This window comes from Mobula birostris, unplaced genomic scaffold, assembly GCF_030028105.1.
Source record: "Mobula birostris isolate sMobBir1 unplaced genomic scaffold, sMobBir1.hap1 scaffold_2038, whole genome shotgun sequence".
Classification (NCBI taxonomy): Eukaryota; Metazoa; Chordata; class Chondrichthyes; order Myliobatiformes; family Myliobatidae; genus Mobula; species Mobula birostris.
The window spans coordinates 1-19,235 of record NW_027275086.1 but is presented as its reverse complement, the minus strand read 5'-3'; the positions used below and the strand labels follow the sequence as shown (position 1 = coordinate 19,235).

General features: G+C 44.8%; 1 protein-coding gene across 1 annotated transcript; it reads left to right on the top strand.

Moving 5' to 3' along the window:
- Positions 1 to 3,480: 3,480 nt before the first annotated feature.
- Positions 3,481 to 15,590, top strand: LOC140192658 (solute carrier family 12 member 9-like; the record flags this gene model as incomplete). Its single annotated transcript, XM_072250188.1, has 5 exons — positions 3,481 to 3,487; positions 3,960 to 4,094; positions 10,369 to 10,512; positions 12,646 to 12,945; positions 15,483 to 15,590. Coding segments are annotated over exons 1-5 (694 nt in total), but the record flags the coding sequence as incomplete, so codon positions are not given.
- Positions 15,591 to 19,235: the final 3,645 nt, after the last annotated feature.

The following is a 19,235-nucleotide window of genomic DNA, read 5'->3' as shown; positions in this document are numbered from 1 at the left end:
ATTACTATGTAATACTGCTACAAAACAACAACATTCACAACATATGCCGGTGGTATTAAATGTGACTCGTATTCTGACTAGAACCGGTTACGTATTTTTTTAGTCAGAATTGGCTACGTACTTTTGGTGTACCTGAAGTGTTTTGTACAAATTCAACAGAACACTTTGTACTTTGAAGTCTAAAAATCAGAATCATGCTTAATATCACCGGGTTATGTTGTGAAATATATTGTTTTGCAGCAGCAGTACAATGCAGTCATAATAATAAAATTACAATTGTATGTGTATATGTGTATGTCTGTGTGTATATATGTGTTTATATATAGTGGCATGCAAAAGTTTGGGCACCCCAGTCAAAATTTCTGTTAGTGTAAATAGTTAAGTGAGTAGAAGATGAACTGATCTCCAAAAGTCATAAAGTTAAAGATTAAACATTCTTTTCAACATTTTAAGCAAGATTAGTGTATTATTTTTGTTTTGTACAATTTTAGGGTGAAAAAAGGAAAGGAGCACCATGCAAAAGTTTGGGCACCCCAAGAGATTTGAGCTCTCAGATAACTTTTACCAAGGTCTCAGACCTTAATTAGCTTGTTAGGGCTATAGCTTGTTCACAGTCATCATTAGGAAAGGTCAGGTGATGCAAATTTCAAAGCTTTATAAATACGCTGACTCCTCAAACCTTGTCTCAACAATCAGCAGCCATGGGCTCCTCTAAGCAGCTGCCTAGCACTCTGAAGATTAAAATAAGTGATGCTCACAAAGCAGGAGAAGGCTATAAGAAGATAGCAAAGCGTTTTCAGGTAGCCGTTTCCTCAGTTCGTAATGTAATTAAGAAATAGCAGTTAACAGGAACAGTGGAGGTCAAGTTGAGGTCTGGAAGACCAAGAAAACTTTCTGAGAGAACTGCTTGTAGGATTGCTAGAAAGACAAATCAAAACCCCCGTTTGACTGCAAAAGACCTTCAGGAAGATTTAGCAGACCCTAGAGTGGTGATGCACTGTTCTACTGTGCAGTGACACCTGCACAAATATGACCTTCATGGAAGAGTCATCAGAAGAAAACCTTTCCTGCGTCCTCACCACAAAATTCAGTGTCAGAAGTTTGCAAAGGAACATCTAAACAAGCCTGATGCATTTCGGAAACAAGTCCTGTGGACTGATGAAGTTAAAATAGAACTTCTTGGCCACAATGAGCAAAGATATGTTTGGAGAAAAAAAGGTGCAGAATTTCATGAAAAGAGCACCTCTCCGACTATTAAGCACGAGCTGGATCAATCATGCTTTGGCTTGTGTTGCAGCCAGTAGCACGGGGAACATTTCACTGGTAAAGGGAAGAATGAATTCAATTAAATACCAGCAAATTCTGGAAGCAAACATCACACTGTCTGTATATATTAAAAAAAGCTGAAGATGAAAAGAGGATGGCTTCTACAACAGGATAATGATCCTAAACACACCTCAAAATCCACAATGGACTACCTCAAGAGGCGCAAAGTAAAGGGTTTGCTATGGCCCTCACAGTCCCCCGACCTAAATATCATCGAGAATCTGTGGAGAGAGCTCAAAAGAGCAGTGCATGCAAGACGGCCCAAGAATCTCACAGAACAAGAAGCCTTTTGCAAGGAAGAATGGAGAAAATCCCCCAAACAAGAATTGAAAGACTCTTAGCTGGCTACAGAAAGCGTTTACAAGCTGTGATACTTGCCAAAGGGAGTGTTACTGAGTACTGACCATGCAGGGTGCCCAAACTTTTGTTTCGGGCCCTTTTCCTTTTTTGTTATTTTGAAACTGTAAAAGATGGAAATAAAAAAAGTAATCTTGCTTAAAATATTAAAGAAATGTGTCATCTGTAACTTTATGCCTTTTGGAAATCAGTTTATCTTTTACTTGCTTGGCTATTCACAGTAACAGAAATGTTGACCAGGGGTGCCCAAACTTTTGCATGCCACTGTATATATGTGTGTGTTTATTTTTTTTATTTCAAAATATACTTTATTCAAAAATAAATATATACAATAAACCATTCAATAACTTTTTATCCTTTACATACGTTTCCATTATACTCAGTAAATATCCGTATTTATAGCCACCCACGTGGCACTCCAGTAGTTCAGCTTAGCATATCATTGTTGAGGGGTGACAGACAGAAACAGACCAGGCACTGTGACCCAGAGAGTGAACTCCACCAGTCTCACACCAATGGGGGAGGTAACCATCACACAGCCTGGTTACAGTTAGGGTGACCCACAAATACACAAGTGAATAACTGTATAACCCAAGCTAAAATGTAACAATGAACAAACTGGAACTTCCCACCATAATCCCATCAAAGCATTTTAACGCAAGAACAATGAACAGTACTGGTCATTAGAAATGCAGGGGCAGGCTGTCGATCACACCCCCCACCCAGAAGGTCACACTGCCCCCACCCAAGGGGTCAGCCATCCCCGGCAACCCCAGAGTCCATAGCAAGGTCCAAAAGTTCTGATGGGCATCGACACTGCCGTCTGTTGGTGTGAGGCAAGAGGCAGGGCACTCAGTGTCATTTCCTTCCTGCAGCCTCGCTGGGTTAGTGGCGGCCAAGACCTGACATGGTACCAGCAGGTCCCGGTGCAGCACGACTGCCTTCCGCCGCTCAGGCAACCGCACCCGATATACCACATTGGAGATGCGGTCAAGCACCTCTCCCGCCCCCTTCTGGTGGCTTCCAAGCCTGGGGGATAGTCCCTTCTTCCGGGAGGGGCAGTAGACCCATATTGGGGCCCCCACCATGTACTGCTGCATTGACACCCAAGGCTGGTGGCCCAGTCTTTTCTGGGCCTTGCAAGAGTCACAGCAGTGCACGAACAGCTTCACATTCTGCCTGCACCCAGGTCAGTAGAAGCGTCCACGCAGCCTGCCCAATGTCTTTGTAACTCCAAGACGGCCGGACGCCACCAGCCTGTGCACGGACCGCAGCACCGTGGCGTGGAGCCCCTGGGGGACCACCAGCTGCAAGAGTCTGTCACCATTGGACAACTGCCACCACCCGAACAGCAACCTGTCGTGGGCCTCCAGTGTTCCCCACTGCGAGTATAGGGCCTTGGTCTCTTGGTCCAGGGTGGAGACCGCTGCCCACTCCGGCCGTCCTCCCACACTCAGCCATTCCCTCACCCAGGCCAGCACAGGATCGCTCACCTGTCTGCTGTGCAGCTGCTTGTCCACGGTGGGCACAAGAGAGCCTACAGTAGCTTTCCCCTGCTCCTTCGATCCCCACTGATCACAGATCTCGATATCTCGCCCCAATGGATGCAGCAATGGTGTTGTTTCAGCTGCACGACGGGGTGGGATGTAATACTGAGACATTATAAGGCACTTCTGAAGCCTCACTTGGAGAGTTCTGAGCAGTTTTGGGCCCCTTATCTAAGAAAGGATGTGCTGGTGTTGGAGAAGGTTCAAAGGAAGTTCACAAAAATGTTTTTGGGAATGAAAGGCTTATCCTATGAAGGGTATTTGATGGCTCTGGGCCTGTACTCACTGGAATTCAAGATGAGGGGTGACTTCATTGAAACCTATCGAATGTTGAAAGGCCTCAATGGAATGGATGTGGAGAGGATGTTTCCTGTGCTAGGAGAGTTTAGGACCAGAGGACACAGCCTCAGAATAGAGAGACTTTCAGAAAGGAGATGAGGAGGAATTTCTTTAGCAGAGAGTAGTAAATCTGTGGAATTCATTGGGTATATTTAAGGCAGAGGTCGATAGATTCTTGATTAGTCAGGGCATGAAGGGATGCGGTGAGAAGGCAGGAGATTGGGGCCGAGAAGAAAATGGATCAGCCATGATGAAATGGCAGAGCAGACTCGATGGGCCAAATGGCCTAATTCTGCTCCTATGTCTAATGCTCTTAACCCGATTCTGCAAGATTGTTATCCTTGCCTGCCTGTTGCTGACTTTGCCTGTCTCTTTCTCTCCTCTCTTTAGGCTTCGTCATCGGCCAGGCAGGGTTCTTTGAAGCGCTGCTGATGCTGGTAGTGGCCTACGTCATCATTAGCCTGACAGTGTTATCGGTGTGCGCGATCTCCACCAATGGAGCGGTGAAAGGTGGCGGAGCTTACTGTATCCTTTTACCAAAGCCGTCCACCGCGGAAGGGTCTTCAAAAACTCTGGGCCTTCCAGAGACTCTAGTTAACTCTGCCAAATGTTCTCAAAGTCAAAGTAAATTTGTTATCAAAGTGTGTGTGTGTGTGTGTGACCATATACTATTTCGAGATTCATTTTCTTGTGGATATTTACAGGAAGGAAAATAAATACAACTGAATTTAAATTTAGTAGAATTTATGAAAAGCTACAAAGAAAGCAAAAAAAGATGTTTTCCCAAAGCAGAAAATGCTAATACAAGTGGGCAAAATTTTAAGCTGATCGGAGCAAAGTGTATTGGTGATGTCTCGGGTAAGTTCACAGAGAATGGTAGGTGCATGGGAGACCCTGCTAGGGGTGCTGGTAGAGGCATTTAAGAAACTCTTAGATAGGCACATGGTGGCAGCGTAGTGGTTAGCACAATGCTTTGCAGGTTCGATTCCTGCCGCTGCCTGCAAGGATTTTTTGTACGTTCGCCCCGTGACCTTGTGGGTTTCCACTGGGAGCTCCTGTTTCCTCCCACAGTCTAAAAACCTACTGGTTGGTAGGTTAATTAGTAATTGTAAATTGTCCTGTAGTTTGGCTGGGTTAAATCAGCGATTGCTGGGCGGCATGGCTTGAAGGGCTAAAAGTGCCTATTCTGTGTTGTACTTCAGTAAATAAATAGATAATAGAAATACAGAGGGTTATGTAGGAAGGAAGGGTTGGATTGATCATGCGGTATATCAGTAAAACATCATGGAATGAAGGCCCTGTACCATGCGGTGGTGCTCTGTGTTCTATTTCTGAGTACAATATCAACATTATTTAGAAATAATGCCAGAGGTAGTTTGATGAGTGTGTGGAACACCCTACCAGCAGTGGTGAGTGTGTGGAACACCCCGCCAGCAGTGGTGGTCGAGGCAGATACATTGGGGACATTTAAGAAACTCTTAGACAGATACATGGATGATGGAAAAATGGAGGGTTATGTAGGAAGGAAGGGTTAGGCTGACCTTGGAGTTGGTTAAAAAGTCGGCACAACAGCATGGGCTGAAGGGCCTGGACGGTGCTGTTATGTACTAAATTGTGCAAATAATAACAAAGGAAAAATAAATAATATTTAGAATGTGAGGTGTGGAATCCTTGCAAGTGAGACGGTAGTTTGTGAAGTCAGTTCTGTGCTGAGGTGAATGAGGTTATCCACACTGCTTCAGGAGCCTGATGGGTGAGGGGTGATTTCTGTTCCTGAACCTGGTGGTATGGGACCTAAGGCTCCTGTACCTGCTGCCCGATGGCAGGAGTGAGAAGGGAGATAGCCTGGATGGTGGGGGTCCTTGATAATGGATGCTGCTTTCTTGTGGCAGCACTCCTTGTAGATGTGCTCAATGGCAGGAAGGGCTTGCTTTCTCCACACTAGTAAAATTAAAATAGTATGCACCAATCTATCTTGTGAACTGTTACACATTCAGATAAATACAAGACCCTACAGACTAATGTGGGTGTAAAGCACAGGTTCAAATCAAATCAGGTTTAATTATCATTCAACTATAAATGGATACAGCAGAACGAGACAGCGTTCCTCTGGGGCCAAGATGCAAAACACATTCAAAATAGCGAGAAAGAGAGAAAAGAAAACATAGTCACGCAAGAAATGACATTTTTAGTCCAAGACCCTGAGCAATTAGTCCCACAAATTGATGGTTCCTGGCAACCCAGCCTGTAATTCCACCAGTCGAGCACTGGGGGGCAGCACTGATGGAGAAGCCACCCCCATCGAGCACGGACACCACGCTACACTGCCTCCAGCATCTCCTCAATTGGACAGCAGTAGCAGAAAAGTCCAACCTTTTTTATTTTATGGACCAATACCATTAGGCAAGGGGCCCATGGACCCCAAGATGGGAACCCCTGGTCTAAAGGAAGCTCTGATTCAGATACCTTGAGGTGAGGCACATTGAAGGTGGTTGCTAAAGGAATTGGGATTGGGTTCCATAAGCAGGTAGGTTATCTGGGTAATGCAATAGGCTTTTTTCCAGTGAGGTTGGTTGAGACTAGAACTAGAGGTTGTATGTGAAGGGTGAAAGGTGGAATATTTAAGAGAAACCTAAGGGGAGGTTCTTTGCTCAGAGGCTGGTGCAAGTGTGGAACGAGCTGCCAGTGAAAGTGGTGGGTGCTAGTTCGATTTCAACATTTATGAGAAGTTTGGATAAGTACATGGATGGGAGGGGTTTGGAGGGATATGTCCCTGCTGCAGGTTGATGATACTAGGCAGAATAGTAGTTTGGCATGGATTAGATGGGCTGAAGGGCCTTTTTCTGTGTTGCAGTGCTCTGTGGGTACAAAGCTGACACTGAACTATAGCTGAGATATTGCATCCACCAGACCGAATGGCTTGAAGGTGGGGGGGGGGGGGATTACAGGCCTGGAGGTTCATTGGTTCAATGGTTCCAAGGAGGTTGGGGGTGGGAAGATTTCAGAAAAGTTGGGGATACTCTTTTGGGAAGAGGGTGTTGATAAATTTGAGTTTGATGGGTTTGTAGAAGGAGACCCCCTCCATCCATGCTAGTATCTCACGTAATACCATGAGCTCTGTACTTAACAGTCTGCTCAGGGGCTGTACCCACTGGAGTTTAGCAGAAGCAGGTGGGGTTGCGGGGAGGGGGGGGAATCTCATTGAAATCTACATGGGATAGACGTGGATAGGATGTTTCTCACAGTGGGAGAGTCTAGCGCTCCTGGGCATACCCTCAGAATAGAAGGACGTCTCTATGGAACAAACATGAGCTGGAAGTTCCTTAGCTTGTGGGTGGTGAATCTGTGGAATTCATTGTCACAGACGGCTGTAGAGGCTAAGTCATTGGGTACACTTAAAATGGAGATTGATGAGTTCTTAAATAGTAAAGATGTTATGGGGAGAAGGCAGGAGAATGTGGTAGGGAGGGTTAATAAGTCAGCCATGGTGGAATGGCAGAGCAGACTCAATGGGCTGAATGGCCTAATTATGCTCCTGCATCTCAGAGAGAAGCTACTGCTCCTCCTAGGATTAAAACACATGCACAAAGGGAACATGAAGAACCCCCCCCCACTGTTTGGAGTAGTGATGATCTGTAACTTGCCTAAAGGCACAGCGGAACTTGGATTTAGTTTCCACCTTGCCCCTTCAGGCAAGTTCCAGATCTTTGCCCGAGGTTTTTAGAAAGGGTGGGGCCAGAAGTTGAGGCAAAATTTGCGTAGTACAGAATGAGGGTTGTCCTACCGGTAGGTGGTATGGACTTTGGCAAATGCTCACCTCCTCTCCCATAACTATGCCGGGGTGTTCCCCACCACAAGCGACCTGTGTTCATGTATCCTGCAGTACCTTCCTGAAAGTCTGTTGTCCCTTTTGAATGTGTGTGTTAACATCCAGGAGTCCTTCAGGTGGCTCAATGTCCCCACCCCACTCGCCAAGGGCCAGTAGCTGGTAACAGTGGACAAAGGACATTGGCCTTCCTGAACCTAGCCAGATGGGCCAGTAACCACTTCTCCTGGAGCACATGATGGCCATGGGGCCAAATTAAAATAATTTTGTCTGCCTGCACATGGTCTATATCTGTCCATTCCCTCTCTGTTCATGTACATCGAAATGCTTTAATATTGCTATCATATCTGCTTCTAGCACTTCCTTGGCAGGGGCTTCCAAGCCCTACCACTTTTTTTAACAATGCTTTCCCCACATCTTTTAGAGCCATTGAGCAAAAACAAGCCCGTCAGCCCATCTAGTCTATTCCATCCTGGTCATCTGTCTAGTCCCATCTACCTGCTCCCTGACCAGAGTACTCTTGACCCCTCCCATCGATGTGCTTATCCAAACTTCTCTTAAATGTTGCAATTGAACCTGTGTTTACCACTTCCACTGGCAGCTTGTTTCACACTTCAAAGTTTGAAGTAACTTTTATTATACATAGATGTACATAGTGTACATAGATGTCAACATACAACTCAGATTCACTTTCTTGTGGGCACACTCGGCACATCTGTAGAATAATAACTATAACAGGATCAATGAAAGATCAACCAGAGTGCTGAAGACAGCAAACTCTGCAAATGCAAATATAAATAAATAGCGATAAATAATGAGAACATGAGATAACAAGGTTAGGAGTCCTTAAAGTGAGATGATCATTGGTTGTAGGAACATTTCAATGATGGGTCAAGTGAAGTTAAGCAGACTTATCCCCTTTTGTTCAAGGACTGTTGGTTGTGGGCTAGTAACTGTTCTTGAACCCAGTGGTGAGAGTCCTGAGGCTCTTGTACCTTCGACCTAATGGTAGAACTGAGAAAGAGCATGGCCTGGGTGGTGGGGATCTCTGTTGATGGATGCTGATTTCCAATGGCCTTAATGGTTGGGAGGGCTTTACCCATGATGCACTGGGCTGAATACACAACCCTTTGTAGGATTTTCCATTCAAAGGAATTGGTGTTTCCGTGCCAGACCATGATGCAGCCACTCAAAACACTCTCCACTACACATCTATAGAAGTTACATCACCCTCTGGGTGAAGAAGTTTCACCTTGAATATTTTACCTTTCACCACAAACCTATGACCTCTTGTTCTAGTCTCACTCAACCTGAGAGGAGAAAAAGCCTACATGCATTCACCTCATAATTTTGTATATCGTATAAAATCTCCCTTCTTTCTCCTACACACCAGGGAATAAAATCCTAATCCATTCAGCTCTTAGCTAATACTCGGGTCCTGAGTCCTGGTAATATTCTTGTAAATTTTCCCTACCTTCTTCCAAGCTTATTGTTAACTTTTTAATCTCTGCCTCTTTTTTTTTTAAAAAAAAGTCCTCTATTTGGCAATGATAAAAAGAAATCCTTGCTCTAATTTTGCCCCTTTTTTTTATTGTGAAGATCTAGTCTGTTATCTTCCCTGAAGGCTGCTGAGAATTGTCGTGACACCAAGGAGAATAATCCTGTTCTGTTTTGTAACTTCAAAACATTAAACTAATTCAAAAGAAGACGCTGGAGTCCAAAATGTAGGTTGAACTCGTCTTTACTTTAAGCAAGGTGCGCACGTATAACGTGGCAGTGTGATGACGTATGCAATTCATGTATTTGTAGGAATTAGTTAAATGAATCAGATGAAATATATGGTGGCCAAAGGTCGCCAGGTTAAGACTTTGGGGTCTGATTGACTTGACTTAATTTTGGTAATTGAAAGGCTTTTGGTGCTGGAGACAAATCCCTGAGAATGGTTGGGTGTATTTAAAGCAGAAGTTTGAAAGGTTCTTATTAGTAAGGGCGTCAGAGGTTACGTGAGAATGGGGTTGAGAGGGGTCATAAATTGGCCATGGTCGATTGGTGAAGCAGACTCGAAGGGCTGGATGTCCTAATTCTACTTCTACAGTACTGTACAAAAGATTTAGGCACCCTGTATTTTTTTAAAAATATGGATTCAGATGTTATGACCTCCACGGAGTCCTGATCTGAACATCATCGAGGCTGTCTGGGATTACCTGAAGAGACAGAAGCAAGTGAGACAGGCAAATTTTGCAGAAGAACCATGGCACGTTCTCCAAGGTGCTAGGAACAACCTACCACCTGATTTTCTTATAAAACTGCACAACAGTGTACCTGAGAGAACTGATGCAGTTTTAAGGGCAAAGGGTGGTCACAATAAATATTGATTTGATTTATTTTTTTTACTGTATACTGCTCTTGTATTTTAATATTTAGAAACATTTCATTTGATGATTTTTGAAAGCATCTTTGCTTTACAGAATTTTTTTTTACATGTGCCAAAGACTTGTGTGCTGTATTGTATACCGAGGTTGATAAACTCTTGATTAGTCAGAGCATGAAGTGATACGGGGAGAAAGCAGGAGATTGGGGCTGAGAGGAAAATGGATCAGCCATGATGAAATGGCAGAGCAGACTCGATGGGCCAAATGGCCTAATTCTGCTCCTTTTTCTTATGGTTATGTGGTCTTATAGTCCGAAAATCCAGGAGCTCTTTAGGTGGCTCCACGTCCCTTCTCCACTCCCCAAGGACCACTGGTTGACAATGACAACCATTTGGCCTGGACTCTCTTGAGCACAGCCAGATGGGTCAGTAGCCACTTGCCATTCAGCATGGGAGTGGGGCCTGCAGCCCATGCTGCCTGGGTGCTAACTTAAATCTATCCCATCTCCCAGCATGTGGTCGATATTCCTTTCCTTTGCCCTCCCCCTCCTCCTCCCACTCTCTACAACCTGGCTTGGTTTCCTTTACACTTTTGTCTGCAGTTATGATTAGCCGGACGTTGGGCCCAGAGTTCGGCGGGAGTATAGGGCTGATGTTCTTCCTTGCGAATGTCTGTTCCTGTGCGGTTTATATTCTGGGACTGGTGGAGGCTATTCTGGATGTATTTGGAGAGCTCCCAAATGCAGGTGAGTCCCTTGTGGCTTGAGGAATACTAAATTGCCTGTTTTGGTGTGACAGAGTATTGAAGCCGCACTCTTGGTGTGGCCATTCATCCCATTCTCACTGGATTCACTGCCCTCTGAGGACAAGGGAATGTGACCACATTTTGCAAGATTTGGAAATTAGGCCTTCCTCTGCCTGTTGATGTGATCACCCACATTGAACAATGACTGGCATTCTTCACCAGATCTTTAAGAGAACTAAAAAGACTTGGCCAATAAGTTACAAACCTTAAACTCTTTTGAAGACGTCCTCGATGCTTGGAGATTAGTGCTCATGATGGAGCTGGATGAGTCACTAAAGACTCTCGCAAATTTCCACAGATGTACTGTGGAGGGCATAGTAACTGGTGGTATCTCCATTTGGTATGGAGGGGATAGGATAGGATTGGAAAAATCTGTAGAAAGCTGAAAACTCGGCCAAGTCCTTCATGGGACTTGCCTCCCCAGCACTGAGGACATCTTCAAAAGGCCCTACATTATCCTGAACATATTCGCTTCACGTTGCTACCTTCAGGTGCAGGAGCCTGAAGACATACGCTCAACATTTTAGGAGCCTCCAGCACCCCGTCTCCAGAATACATAAACTGATAAGTCTGACTCTGCAATCCAAGTATGTAGGGCAACATTCCCCTCCCTAATCTCCCAGGCAATGGAACAACAACTGCAAAATGCTTTTCTTATCCTGTATCCACCTCCTATTAACTTGGGATTTCTGGTTGCCCTGAGCCAAAGCTGGAAGTTAGGTGTGAGAAGGCAGAAGATATGGAGCATGTGGGTCTGGAGTTCTGTAGAGTCATAGAGCACTACAGCACAAAAACAGGCCCTTCGGCCCATCTAGTCCACTCCAAACTATTATTCTACGTAGTCCCATCGATCACCTGGATCATATCCCTCCACACCCCTCCCATCCATGTACTTATTCAAACTTTTCTTAAATGTTGAAATCAACCCTGCATCCAACACTCCTGCCTGTAGCGGCCACCCTCTGAGGGAAGAAGTTCCTCATGTTTCCCTTTAACATTTCACCTTTCAGCCTCAACCCATGACCTCTAGTTCTAGTCTCACCCAACCTCAGTGGCAAAAGGCTGCTTCCATTTACCTTATTTATAGGATAATTTTGTATAGCTCTATCAAACCTCCTCTCAATCTCCAGTGCTCCAGGGAAAAAAGTCCCTAACCTGTCCAACCTTTCCCCATAGTCCCGGTCCCTGGGTCCCAGCAACATGTACAGGGAAGTGTTTTGGTGAACCAGTTGCTTTTTACTGTTTGGCAGATCTGTGGCAACTTTTAACTGAGAGTTGTATTTTAATTCCTAATTTCAATTATTTCAGTATAACTTCAGATGTTTTGTAACTTATTTCTGGATCAATAGTCCAAATCTGTCTTCTAGTCCAGTAATCTAACCACTATGCTAGTTTATCTCCCAAGGATTGCAAAGCTACGTCATGTGGGCTTTGTTTAAGATCACACGAACACACCAAATTCCTAATGTATGCAAACAGTTGTATTGAGTCTCTGTTTAATTTCTGATCCTTTGGGATCTTCTAGGAGTCAAAAATGACAAGCAGTCTTAATTCCAAGATTGCAGTTTATTTCAGAGTACAAACAAACAGGCAAGTACTAAGCAAACTAAATAAAGAGCTGAGACACTCTGCTAAGACGGTAATCAATGCTAAGGCAAAGGAATAAAAGATGGTGCTTCTATAAAAAAATCTATCACTTCAATAGTTGAGGAAAATTCCTTAGATAGTGATAAACTAGTTAATAGGCTACACAATTGAAACAACTACATCACGTGGGTAATGTGCTAACACTTAGCCAATGAGAAAGGAGAAAGTTGATAAATCAGCAACTTTGATGTGTGAAAGGTGATAAATCGTTAGTTTAACTGCTGTACTGCTTTCTGCCGGTGAGTGTGAAAAATATGAGGTTGTTTGAAAAGTACAAATCTTATATAAAAAAAAGTATTTAAAAAAAGACAGCGGTTTCCAACATTTGTGATGAATAAAGTTGCTCCTTTAAATGGCTTCTTTCTCCTCCTACAAAATAAGTAGCTTCTCAATCTTTGAACCCTTGTCCTCCAACTACCCCTTGCAGCAGAAACAGACCACAGAGGTATCCACGTCCTCCCACAAAGCTACCTCTACAATGTCCTCTACGCTTCGAGTATCTTATTACTGTGCTTGCTAGTCTGCCTGGTCGGAGCCCAGATCTACGCCAGGACCAGCTTCCTGATCTTTCTCATGGTCCACATTGTGCTCATCACCATCTTCATCAGTTTCTTTGCCGTGAGCCCCAAGACCGTTTGGATCGTTAGACAGTCTGGGAACACCAGCCAGCTCATCCACACCAACTACACGGGCTTCAACCTGGCTACACTGCGACGGAACCTCGCAGGTAAGCACCTTTCTTGTCCATCTCCAGACTAGGAACTTCTGACTTAAGTTTCTTCATTCAAAGAGCTGAGTGGCGATGTGAGATAGGAGAAGAATGCTTGCAAGGCCTTGGTTAGACTGCTCTAGGAATACTGCCAGTTTTGGGCCCCTCATCTAAGAAGAGATGTTCTGCATGGGAGAGGGTCCAGAGAAAGTTCATGAGAAAGATAATGAGTGTTTGATGGCTCTGGGATTGTACTCATTGGAGTTAGAAGGATGATCGGTGGAGGGAGGGGGATCTCATTGAAACCAATCAGATATTGAAAGGCCAAGAAGGAGTGGGCATGCAGAGGATGTTTCCTACAGTAGGGAGGATGCAGCCTCAGAATAGATGGATGCCTCTTTAGAACAGGGATGTGGAGAAATGTCTTTAGCTAGAGGTTGGTGAATCTGTGGAAATCATTGCTACAGGTGTCTGTGGAGTTCACAATTGGGTATATTTAAAGCGGAGGTTGATAGGTTCTTGATTAGTAAGGATGTCAAAGGTTACATGGAGAAGGCAGGAGAATGGCGTTGAGAGGGATAATATATCAGTCATGATGGAATGGTGGAGCAGACTTGATGGGTTGAATGGCCTAATTTTGTTCTTTGTCTTATGGTTTTTCTCACTAGAGGTGTTTGTGATCAGAAGGACCTAATTGTCATTGTAAGCATGGCTGAAAGGAATAAACAATTAAAACACGAGTTGTATGTTAAACATGAGATTCTGCAGATGCTGGAAATCTAGATCAACACACACGAAATCCTGGGGAAACTCAGCAGGTCAGGCAGCATCTATGGAGTGAAATAGAGTTGGTGATGCAGGCCAAGACTCTTCATTAAGACTGGGCTTATAGAGGGTAGGAATGAGCAGTCCGAGGTTCTTTCATTCATATGTGGCATGTCATTATAACATGGGCAATCATGGTCTTTCCCAAGACCCTGTTTGTTCTTGGCAACTTTTTCAACAGGAGTGGTTTGCCCATGCCTTCTTCTGGGCAGTGTCCTTACAAGATGGGTGACCCCCCGCCCCCCCAGCCATTATCAATATTGGTGCTAGTGGTCACATAACCAGGACTTGTGATATTTGTGATAAGCACCGGCTTCTCATATGACCATCCACCACCTGCTCCCATGACTTCTCCTGACCCTGATCGGGGCTGGGAGGGGGAGCGCTCCGTCCCTCCACTATCCTGTAGGTCGCTTTGGGCAAGGTGTAGCACCTGCTTAGCACCCCGCACCCCCACCCCACCTATCAGGGTCATGTGAAGCCATGGGAGCAGGTGGTGGATGGTCGTATGAGCAGCTGGTGCATATCACAAGTCCTGGTTATGCGACCACTGATGTCAGGCAGACAATCTCTGAAGAGTGTTAATAATTGCTGGGGTCACCTGTCTTGTATTCACTGCCCAGAAGAAGGCATTGGCAAACCACTTCTGTAAAATAAGAAGTTGCCAAGAAAGACCATGATTGCCCACATCACCGATACAGCATATAATGAATGAACTGGGTGATACTGGGTGTTCAGAAGTCTCACATCCTAGGGGAGGAAGCTGTTACCCAGCTGCTTGAGTTTGGAATGGATTGATCTCCTTGAGACATTACAAAATTTTGAAGAGTATTAAAAATTTAATTTTGGAAATAACATTTGAACGTATCTGGAAATGCTTAGGAGATCAGGCAGCATCCGTGGAGAGAAATAAACTGTCAATGTTTCAGGCTGAGACCGTTGTTTTGGGCTGGGACCCTTCATCAGGACTGGAAAGGAAGGGGTCAGATGCCGGAATAAGGAGGTGAGGGGAAGGAGTAAAAGCCAGCAGGTGATGGTGGGGGGGGGGGGGGGTGACAAGGGAAGAAGTTATAAGGTGATTGGTGAGGGGGGTCCGAATGGGGATTGCGGGGCAGGGGGAGGAAACAAAAATATGTGGGAGAAATTAAAGTTCCAGGTAAATTTATTATCAAAGTATCTGTATGTCACATTCATTTTCTCGCAGGCACGCTCAGTAAATCCATAATAGAATAATAACCATATTAGAATCAATGAAAGACTGCACCAATTTGGGCGTTCAACCAATATGTAAAAGGCAACAAACTCTACAAATACAAAAAGAAAGAAATAATAATAATATATAAATAAGCAATAAATACTGAGAGCATCAGATGAAGAGTCCTTTGATTACTGGAAGTTAGAGAAGTCAGTTTTCATGCCATCAGGTTGGAGGTTGCCCAAAAGGAATTTATTATCTACAATCTAACACAGTAATTTTTTTCCCCTCTTTTCAGAGAAGCTGCCTGACTTACTAAGTGTTTCCCAGAAACTACAGTTCTTTGTCTTGGGGAACCTTGGGCAGTAGTTTGGCTATTCTTCTAACCTTGCCACAGAGGAATGATTTGCGGTGGGGGGGGGGGTGCAAGAATACTTCCCTGCCCTGCTGCAAGAATTGCGTAGGCGATGTGGGACTGGGTCATGTGGATGCTTCTGGGTGCAGCCTTTGAGCAGTATTTGGTTTTGTCTTCCAGATAACTACTCCGTAGACTACACCACTGGTACCCTCATGACATTTGCCACGGTGTTTGCTGTGATGTTTAACGGCTGCACTGGTATAATGGCTGGATCCAACATGTCGGGTAAATATCTCTCGTCTGTGTGTGGTCTCTCCCCTGCCTTCCGCTCTTCACTCAAATAAGAGCATAGAACATGAAGCAGTGCAGGCTCTTCGGCCCATGATGTTGTGCCAACCCTTTAACCTACTCCAAGATTAATCTAGCCCTTCCTCCCTATGATCAACCATAGCCCTCCATTTTCCTTTCATCCATGGGCCTATCTAAGAGTCTCTGAAATGTCCCTGATGTATCTGCCTCAACCACAACATTTAGCAGTGTGTTTCACATAGACACCATTCTGTTGTTTGAATAAAAAAGCTACCTTTGGCATCCTCTCCTTCCTCCAAACAATTTAAAAGTTTTGCCCCCTTGTATTAGCCATTTTCACCCGGGGGGGGGGGGGGGAACCTCTGGCTGCCCACTCTACCTCTGTCAAGTCACCTAGCATCCTCCTAAGAGAAAAGCCCAAGCCAACTCAACCTGTCCTCCAATGAGGATCAGAAAAACACTTGGCCCAACTGTGTCAGGTTAATTGGCCTCCATCTAGAACCTTGCTCAGATAGAATTTTAAAACCAAGTGATTCTGCAAAAGCCGGAAATCCAGAGCAATACACACAAAATGCCAGAGGAATCCAGCAGGACAGACGGCATCTATGGAGGGGAATGACGGTCGAAGTTTTGGATGGAAACCCTTCATCAGGACTGGAATAAAGAGGGTCTGTTGGCTGCTGGGGAACAAGTGGTGTTCAACGGGGGTCAGTATTGGCATCGCTTTTTTTTCCATGTTATATGTCAACAATTTGTGCGTTGTAAATAATGGCTTTGTGGCCAAGTTTGCAGATAATAGAAAGACAGGCAGAGATGCAGGTCATGTTGAGGAAGCAGGGAATCTGTAGGAAGACTTGACAGATTGGGAGAATGGGCAAAGAAGTGGCAGATGCAAAACAGTGTACAGTAGTCTGTGGTCATGCATTTTGATAGAAGGAGTAAAGGTGTAGACTATTTTTTAAGCAGAGAAAACATTTTTTAAAATCTGAGGTGCAAAGGGACCTGGGAGTCCTCGTGCAGGATTCCCTAAAGGTTAATTTGCAGGTTGAGTTGGTGGTGAGGAAGGCAAATGCAATGTATGTATTCATTTCAAGAGGACTAGAATATAAGAGCAAGGATGTCAATGCAGAGGGTTTATAAGGCATTGGTCAGACTGCACTTGGGGTATTGCAAACTGCTTTGGGCTCCTTGTATAGGTAAAGATGAGCTGACTTTGGAGAGGGTTCAGAGGAGGTTCATGAGAAGGATTCTGGGAATGAGAGGGTTAATGTATGAGGAGCATTTGGTGGCTCCAGGCCTGTACTTGCTGGGGTTCAGAAAAATGAGGGGGGATATCTCATTGAAGCCTATTGAATATTGGAAGGCCTAGACAGTCTGAACGTGGAGAGGATGTCTCCTATAGTGGGTGACTCTAGGACCACAGGGCACAAGCTCAGAATAGAGGGATGTCCATTTAGCCAGTGGGGATCTTCTTTCTTTTGCCCACTATGCCATCTCTGGTGGGATTCAAGGTTTTCTTCATCATCCGTAGAGCCTGTGGGTGGTGAATCTGTGGAACTTGTTGTCACAGACGGCTGTGGGGGCCGAGTCATTGAGTATATTCAAAGCAGAGATTGATAGGTTCTTGATTAGTCAGGACATCCAAGGTTATGGGGAGGAGACTGGAAAATGGGATTGAGAGGGATAATATATTAGTCACGATGGAATGATAGTGTAGCCACGATGAGCCAAATGGCCTAATTCTGCTCCTATGTCATATAGGATAAGAAGTTGGGGGGAGGGGAAGGAATACAAAGTACCAGGGTACCATACTTTGTGTTCAAATGCTTTTCGTGCCCCTTTTCTTCTCCCCTTGCACCCACACCCCACCCCCATCCTAAATCAATGTAGAACCTAATTTTTCTAAGACACTGCTCTTGGTTTCCATTGCTCAGCTACTGGAAGACATACCCTCAGTGGCCACGTTATTAGGTACACCTGTACACCTCGATAACGCAAATATCAGCCAATCATGTGGCAGCAACTTAATGCAGAAAGCATGCAGACATGGTCAAGAGGTTCAGTTGTTGTTCAGGCCAAACACTTGAATGGGGAAGAAATGTGATCAAAGTGACTTTGACTCTGGAATGATTGTTGGTGCCAGACAGGGTGGTCTGAGTATCTCAGAAACTGCTGATCTCCTGGGATTTTATAGATCTAATTTGTCTATCTTGTCTATCTTATCTATCTCGCAGAATAGCCACCTTGAGCCCTGCTGCCCAGCATTCCCCCGATTTAACCCTCGCCTAATCACAAGATAATTTACAATGACCAATTAACCTATCAAGCAGTACACCTTTGAACTGTGGGAGGAAACCCACGTGGTCATGGGGAGAATGTCCAAACTCCTTATAGGCATTGGTGGGAATTGAACCCGGGTCACCTGTATTGTAAAGCATTGTGCTAACCACTACACTATTGTGCTGCCCTCCACGCACAGCTGTCTGTAGGGCAGAGGTTCTCAACTATTTTTATGCCATGGATCCCTACCATTAACAGAAGGCATCCATGGTCTCCCAGTAGGGAACCTGGTCTACAGTTTACAGAGAATGATGCGAAAAACAAACAGAAAAAAACACATTTGGTTAGCAGCAGTCCTGTGGGTGAAAATGCCTTGTTAATGAGAGAGGCCAGCCTGGTTCAAACTGCCAGGAAGGTGACAATAACACAAATAACCACGTATTGATGTGCAGAAGAGCATCTCTGAACGTACAACACATCAAACCTGGAAGTGGGTAGGTTATATCAGCAGAACACCACGAACATACATAAATACAAACAGTGGCCTCTGTATAGGGTACAGCAGATAGCTAGTAATGTGGCCATTGAAAGTACATCAGCTTCATAGGATCTGAAATCCCCTAAATACCTCTGTTGTGAGACTTTGCTTAGAGCCTGCCACTTCCCAGTATGGAAGTGGGATCTGGAGGCCATTCACTTCCATTCAAGAAGGTGGCACTGTGAGAACAGCTGCCTCGGCTCCAGCAGTGTGAATTCAACCCTGACCTTCAGTGCTGTCCGTGCCGAACATGTACATTTTCCCTGTGAGTGTGAGGGCTTCCCGGGGTGCTCTGGTTTCCTCCCTCATCGCCAAAAAGAAGTGCGAGTCAGTAGGCTGCCTTACTTCCAGCCTGTTATGCCACTGGCATTTAGCGCAGCAATGAAGGTCTCCATCTCTGTCTGTCCATACCATCGCACACAGATATGGAAGGATTCTTCATTTCAATCTCTGAACAGTTTTACTTGACCAGTCAGGGTTGTTAGCCCTGAGCTGAGCCCCCGAACTTAGAGAACCAGTGGACCATACTTCATTTGGCCTCTAACCTTTGACCTATTCGGCATGGGTGACCCTACCAAGAGCCAAAGCATAAAGCCTTGACTCCAGTCAACATAGCTCTCCGGGTCACTGAGAGAGGTTGTGATCCTCTTGGATGAGTAAACTAACTGGCTGCTGTAAATTCCCCCTTGTGTTGTTGGTGCGGTAGAACTTGTAGGTAGTTAATGGAAGTATGGGGAGAACAAAATAGGTTAAGGTAGGATTAGTGTAAATGGATGTATGATGGACAGACAGGCATTTATGGG